Source organism: Ammospiza caudacuta, chromosome 3 (genome assembly GCF_027887145.1).
Source record: "Ammospiza caudacuta isolate bAmmCau1 chromosome 3, bAmmCau1.pri, whole genome shotgun sequence".
NCBI lineage: Eukaryota > Metazoa > Chordata > Aves > Passeriformes > Passerellidae > Ammospiza > Ammospiza caudacuta.
This window is the reverse complement of record NC_080595.1, coordinates 50,219,152-50,226,173: the sequence shown is the minus strand read 5'-3', so window position 1 is coordinate 50,226,173 and position 7,022 is coordinate 50,219,152. Positions and strand designations below refer to the sequence as shown.

Sequence of the window (7,022 nt, the reverse complement as noted above, 5' to 3'; positions counted from 1 at the left end):
GTACAACTCCACAAGTGCTACTGTAGCATACCCTCTCATGATAATGTGAAGGAAGGAAAGTCATACTCATCCCTGACAATTGCTATCAAGATCCCATTTTCCTCCTGTAAAATGGGAAAGCACTTTTGATCGAATACCCTTCATATAAATAATGGGAATTTCACAGTATGAGCTTACTGCTCAATTTGCTTGCATTTCAGCTCATTTCCAAGGCTGAAGTTGTTTTTGTAGCTAATCAGATACAGACATTTCTTTTCGACATTTCTCCCACAGATGTTCTAGCTGGCTTCCCCACCAATTTCCATGAAAAATATGGAAGATCTCTTATGTGTAATTTCTTTATGTGCAAGCTATGAAATGCTTTATCTGAAGAGATCATTAACATCTGAAAGTTAAGCTCTAAGGATAATGAGAGGCTGCAGCTAAAGCTTTATCTACACATGAAGTAAGACTGCAGCCCAGTAAACAACCTCTTCTGCAGAAGCCCCAACCCCTCTCAGTATGTACCAAAAAGGGGTCAAGAGGAATTCTCTCAAAGTACTATCAACTTACACCACTAAAAAATTACAAATAAAAAGAGACATTCCAGCTATTAAAAATGCATGCAACAGTTGCATGAGTTTATTGCATCAATTTATTAATGTCTTAAAATAAATACAATTAAAATAAACCTCAAAACAATGGTACTTGCATCAAAGAAAATTTTATCTTTCTGATACTTTCACTAGTGCAGTGAAAGTGACTAGTGCAGATTTTTATAATGAAGAACATCAGGATACCAGTGGAATGTGCACCTTCAAGTACAGAGTTAGTTGATTCTTTATTGTGACTATTACACTTCAAGATCCCTGCAGCATGTGATTTTATTTTCCATATGCATCAAAATTTGTTATTCATTTTTAGAGACACTAGAGATTCTGAGTGCTAAATATAAGAAACAGGTAAGGAACCTGTTTTACAGAGGGTAGCTCTGAAAAATATTATTCAAAGATGTATTGACTGGGACTTTTTGTTTCTGTATGTGCAGGTAAATGTTTGGGCTTGTAAGTATTGTGCACATAAATACGCTCTTAAGGAAGAAAATTGCTTGAGTGGTTTGGTTTCAGTCTGAGTAAAGGGTTTGTCCTAAATTCAGGGTAATCCTATGATATCACTAGGACAGGCATTCTGCAGCTATCTTTGGCAAATATATGAGGAATATGTGATATATTTTGAGGTTCCCTGTGTTAGCTATGTATTTTTGCAGCCCTTTTGAAGTAGATTACTCATTCTTCTCAGATAAAAAAGGAAACCATTTGCTCATAATTTACTCTCTTTTAACATTTACTTTCTCTATACAATATAACAAAAAATGTTGGCGTTTTCCCTTGCTGCTAAGTGTAAAAGCTTCATGGTTTCTGATGAGCACAGTTTAGCACACCAAATTGCTTTCTTTACTATGACAGGAGTCAATACAAAGCAAGTAACACACACACACAAAAGTTACTTAATAAGGACCAAGTACATTTTGTCACAGATGGTAATTCAGCATTCCCACACTAAACCTGAATGAAATATTTATTATTATTATATTTTTGCTTACCCTGCTTTTTTAATAATTGCATTTATAAACTTTAAAGCAAATCACTGTTAAATGCTGAGCTTTGCCTGAAGCCACCTGAGAATCCAGTCATGAGTCTTTCGACAATAGGCTACAGTGTAAAAATCAAGGCAAAAATGATATTTTCTTGATTCTTTTCCCTCTTTCACCTCTTGTACATTGTGCTAAAGGGCTGGTTTCAGCGCAATGTGAAAAAATTCTGCAGATCAGACACATTTCAATGGGCATTTCAACCTTTCAAAAGCAAAGTAGTCGCCATTACAGTTTTGCAACACATCGTAGGGAAGGAACACTAACATTGAGAAACTTCAGTTCCTAATTATTAGAGGATAAATGGACACAAAGTTATCAAGCAAAATAATCTGAACAGCATCAAATGCAATAAATGTTTCATAGGAAATGAATTTAGTAAATTTTAAGGGCATTATAACTATTCACTATAACTTGTTCAAGAACTTTAACTTATTTGGTACTCCATTAAATTATTTTAACCCTTTTTAAAAAGTGAATAAAATTACTCAATTTCATTTAACTATGGAATTGTTTTTTGAAAGCAATTTGCAATATCTAAACTCTCAAATACCTTTTTGTTTCCTTCAGTTTATTTCTCTTATCCAGCTTTTTATGAGTCATCTGAATTACGTCTAAATCACAAACACATTTGGGTGATTTGGAAAACAACTGTAAAAAGAGGGACTCATCCTGGATTATTAAAATGACGACTGTAAATGTAGTTTTTTTTAAAAAGCCTTTTTATAGCTTGTTTATGCATGGCTTTCTCAAATTGTCACTGCAGGAGTAGTACTGACCTGCAACAGGAAGGTACCCTTCAGCTCCTGTTGCTGAATTCTGAAAAATGATGCAGAATTGCCGAAAAATTTGCCCTCTCAAAATGATGTAGCTATTAACAAGACAAGAATGTAGCTATTAACAAGACAAGAAGGAAATTACTTCTTACCTAAAAAATTACAATTCTGTCACGAATACAGTAACTTAAAATGCTGGGTTTTGTAGGTTTTTGAGGTTAGAAATGCCTTTTGGCTTGCATTTGCTTCCTTTGCTAATAGGAAGGGAAAAAAGGAGGTGTGGAAATGTCTGCAAAGAGCAGAAGTAGGTCTGTTAACGCAATACAGAACATTGCTGTGGGAGAAGAAAACACACTTTTTGCAAGAGAAAAATGTTTAACAGATAATGGAAGGTCAGGTAAAAAGAAAAATGAGGCATTGCCTGGACATCAGGATGGGGTGAGCAGAAGTATTGCACAGCAGAGCCTTTTCAGTCTTCTGCAGAAGCTGGGTATATCCAACTCTGCCCTGGAGAATAAAGCCACATGGGATGATTTTGCTTCATACGCTCACAGCACACACACAATGTCTTGCTGATTAATGTAAAACTGTGTGCAAGTGGCTTCTGCCACCAGTTTTTTGATTGATACACCTCTAGTGGAAGATGTAGACAGGCTGGTGCTATAAAACTTTCTTCATCCCAGACAAAGATGGAAATCAGTGCCACGTCTGTCCCCAAAAACCAAGACAGTCAAAAGAATATCCATTGCCTTACCCAATTTCTGGATTTTCAAAGAGGCTGTCAGGATTTTCACAGCTTGAAGGCAAGTGAGAAGGCAGATGGCAGAGAAAAGCTTTCCAGGGAGGGAACAGAAACACCCCCCCAAATACTCTGACCATGGAAATCACAGGGAAATTGTCCTAACACATCAGAATGTCTAAATTGGGCCAGAGTGGTACAAGGACATGATCACAGCTCCTGATAACATGTCCATTGGCTCTGGGCTGTGGGGACTCAGGGCTTTCCTCTCTTTCATGTAACCACCTCAGTTACATGAAACTCAGTGAGGCTGAGAAGCAATGGGCAAAATTCACAGATTAAAATACTGTCATTCCATGCTGCAAGACAGCACTACAACCAGGAAAAGAAATCCTGCACATGAAGTAGCTGGAAGTCAGTGCAGCGCTGTGCTGAGGAAGAGGGCTGCCTCAGGAGACCACCAGGGATCAGAAGCAGCCTGGCAAATCCACTTGGCCACACCCTTTCACAGCGACATCACCAGGAATTCCACCAAGTAGTTGAATTCCTATTTTGCCTTGAGGCCCACTCTCTTTTATACAGTAGGGGTTTCACTTTTGCATTGGGTGTAACTAAAAGGTGAGGCAAATGTGAAAATTCTTCTATTTGGCATATGCCTATTTAAAGTACATTTTACTAAAATACATTGTCAGTTTCTGCCTCTGTCAAAAACTGTATACATCAGACCTCTTATGGGATGTTCTAGAGAGTATTGATTCCAAAATGGCTCTGCTCTCCTCTCATCATCACCTGGCACTCAATTCCAAATCTTCCTGTGTCTCCTATGGGAATAAATGTGTTTTGACAAGTTTTAGAGCTTCCTATTTCAAAACTTCCCTTTTCTTCTGGGAACTGCTCAATTTCCTCAAATCCTTTCATTTTTTCATTTCTTTTTAATAGCAGAGAAACAGAACCACTGAGAAACAACATTATCAATTACTGTTTTGGCATAAACTCTAGTGCTTTTGGGATACAGGTGCCATTCTAAGTGTACTTTGACTCGGCATTTGTTACTGTTAACACCCACAATAACCATATATTAACAGAAATGTAAGGCAGTGGCCTGTTTTCTGGAGCCTGGCAGAAAAAACAAATATATAAACTTTACACATCTCTGTGGTCCAAGACAGTTATATGGGAAAAACTTTCTCCATGGCAAGGGGAATAAATCTATTCAAAAATTCAAACAGAACAGAATATGCAATAATAAGTGAAAGAGCGGAATATCTGAAATCTAAAATAAATTAAAAGTCTCAAAGAGTTAATTACATAATGAGCAGGTAGAGGCCCATAACAGTGCATAGCTAAAATGCTACTGGAAACAAAAGAAAAAATGAACCCCACTGCAAATGTTAAGTGATTGCCTTGCCAAACACCCCCTGACCTACAGGAATGTACAAAACTGTCAAACCCAAATTTTATAACCAAATTCCACCTTTATTATCTCCCGTGTTATTCTAGGTAAAGGCCAAGGTCCTCATCAGAGTAACACTGAGAATGAGAAAAAAGGTGCCAGGCCTAGTCCATAAGGGAGTACGAGCAGGAACTGAGTGGCCCCAGCACAGGGGTCAAAGGACGGCACAGCCCCACTGTCTCTGGAAGCAGCAGGTGAAGACAGTCAGTGCAGATGGGCAGAGCCCATTCACCAGAGCCCCAAACATGTTTCAGAGATGAACTGGTCCAGGGTATTTCCAGGGATTCTAATCAGGAGCAGGAGGACAGAGCTGGAGACAGTGCTGGAGAGAAGGTTGCAATGCCGTTTCAGGACCCACACAGGAGACAGGTACCCCTGCTGACACTGCTCAGGGCAGGACTGGGCTGCTCAGGGTAACTGAGGCCCATCAGTGCTCTCACGGCCTGAAACAGTAACATTGACACACAATGTGCTTTAGTACAACTTAACTGCAGTTGTTTTAGTTGAAGTGCTGGTGATATGTGATGCCTTACCAAGGACAGCAGGGCTGTTTATGGATTTTGGGCAGTTTATTACCATTGCTTCAGTTTTTTTGCAACTTGTGTTTCTTTTTCATAATGTGCAATAATCTGAACAATTATGAGGCAGTTAATTAAAAGGAAAAGCAAGCCTGCCATCCATATCAATAAGTAAGTGTTATATCCTTTGAACTCCAGAAAGAAGGCAGGAGTAAGCCACAGGCCTTGTCCCATGAACCACAGACAGAGAAGCAGCATGGCCCTATGCCAGGACATCTTAATACTAGGCATTACAAGGGGCAAAAGGCAGAGATACCAGACAAAGTACTGGGATGTGCATACTTTGTTAAAAGTCACAAAAATAGTGGTGTGTAGGAAACAACTGAAGGCAAGGTCTCTGTAGAACGCTATGGAAACAACCAGGAGCAAAAGCAGCTGGGGCAGGAAAGCTGCAAGCCCAAGGGCAAAACTCCATTTGCTCTCTGCTGTCAAGTACAACATGTAGAAATACGGAGAGAAGTTATGACGGATATCCCTCCTAGTCAGGTGATAGAGGTAGGCGTGCTCCAAAAACTCCCAGCCATAGAGGTGATAAAATGCCACAGTCAAGGCAGCCAGCACTGATCCGGCAACTGTTCCAAAGAGCAGCAGGTCGCGGTTCAGCATCGTTACCAAGAGGTGCCAGAGGCGCGCCATGACCGTGCCCTCTGCCGCCCTGTCCCGCAGCGCCCCGCGGCCCGGCGCGGCGCTCAGGCGGAGCGCTATGGGCAGCGCGTAGCTCACGGGATAGATTTTCATGTGCACGGCCAGCCCGTAGCACACGGCGGCCTTGCCCACGCTGCCCGCCTCCACCCAGTAGAGCGTGGCGAGCACCAGCAGCGCCACCAGCGCCTCCGCGTTGCCCCGGCTGGACACGGCCATGGGCAGCGGGTTCAGGAGCCAGGCGGCGGCGCAGCACCCGCAGGCGCGGCCGGCTGGGGTCCCTCGGCGCCGCAGGGCCCGGTAAGCGACGACGGCAGTCGCCAGGTCCCCGGCCACGAAGAGCAGCTTCCCGAAGGCCTCGGTGAGGAGCACGTTGGGCGTCAGCAGCCAGGCCAGGAGCGGCGTGTAGCGGTAGGTGGCCCGCCGATAGGGCGAGCGCCCCTCGGTCACCAGCCGCGCCGCGTCCGTGAATACCCGGTAGTCGACGTCGGTGTAGCGCACCCGCATGGTGCGGTCCTGGTGCAGCCCGTACAGCACCAGCGCCAGCCTCGCCAGCAGCCCTGCGAGTAGGGCCGCGCCCACCCCCGCCATCCGATCCGCGCGGGGCGGGGGAAAAGCGGGAGCCGGGAATGCGGGAGCGGGAACACGCGGGGATCGGGCGCTCCCGGCGGACGGGGCGCGGGCGGCCGCGCTCGGTGCCGCTTCCGCCGGTGTGCGAGGAGGAGGCGGCCCCGCGCCTGCGCGCTGCGCGCCGGGCCCGGGCGGGGCGGGCCGCGCTCCCTCGGGCCAGGCGGGGAGAGGGGCCGGGACAGGGCACGGGGCGCCGCTGGGCCGGGGCGCTGTGGGGAGGGACCCGTGGGGGGCGGCGGGCAGCGGTGCCTCTGCTGCGGGCTGGGAGCCTGGCAGGACATCGGCACCGGGTCCGGGGAGAGCTGCGGGGCACCGCCCCCCACGCTGCCCCGGCACCGCCGCTGCCCGTTTGCCCTCAGCCTGCCCTGAGCTGTCGGCTGCACGGGCAGAGAGGCGGCAGATGCAGGAGTAGTTAAGTAAGAGGGAAAAACAGCATCTGTTATTTACCTTCCGCAAGTGGCGGTGTTTTGCCTAGACCTATGAGCGCTCTCCGGAGCGCTTAGGTGAGCTTCCTGCCGCAGCAGATTTCTCATTTCATTAGATCGTAAACAGCGTCGTGAAAATCGGAGCTTAG

At 45.2% G+C, this 7,022-nt stretch overlaps 1 protein-coding gene across 1 annotated transcript; it reads right to left on the bottom strand.

Annotated features, from left to right (window-relative positions):
- Positions 1–4,767: 4,767 nt before the first annotated feature.
- On the bottom strand, positions 4,768–6,409 carry PIGM (phosphatidylinositol glycan anchor biosynthesis class M). Its single transcript, XM_058802696.1, has one exon. It carries the CDS (start codon positions 6,407–6,409, stop codon positions 5,171–5,173), a length of 1,239 nt encoding a protein of 412 aa, XP_058658679.1. The 3' UTR covers positions 4,768–5,170.
- Positions 6,410–7,022: the final 613 nt, after the last annotated feature.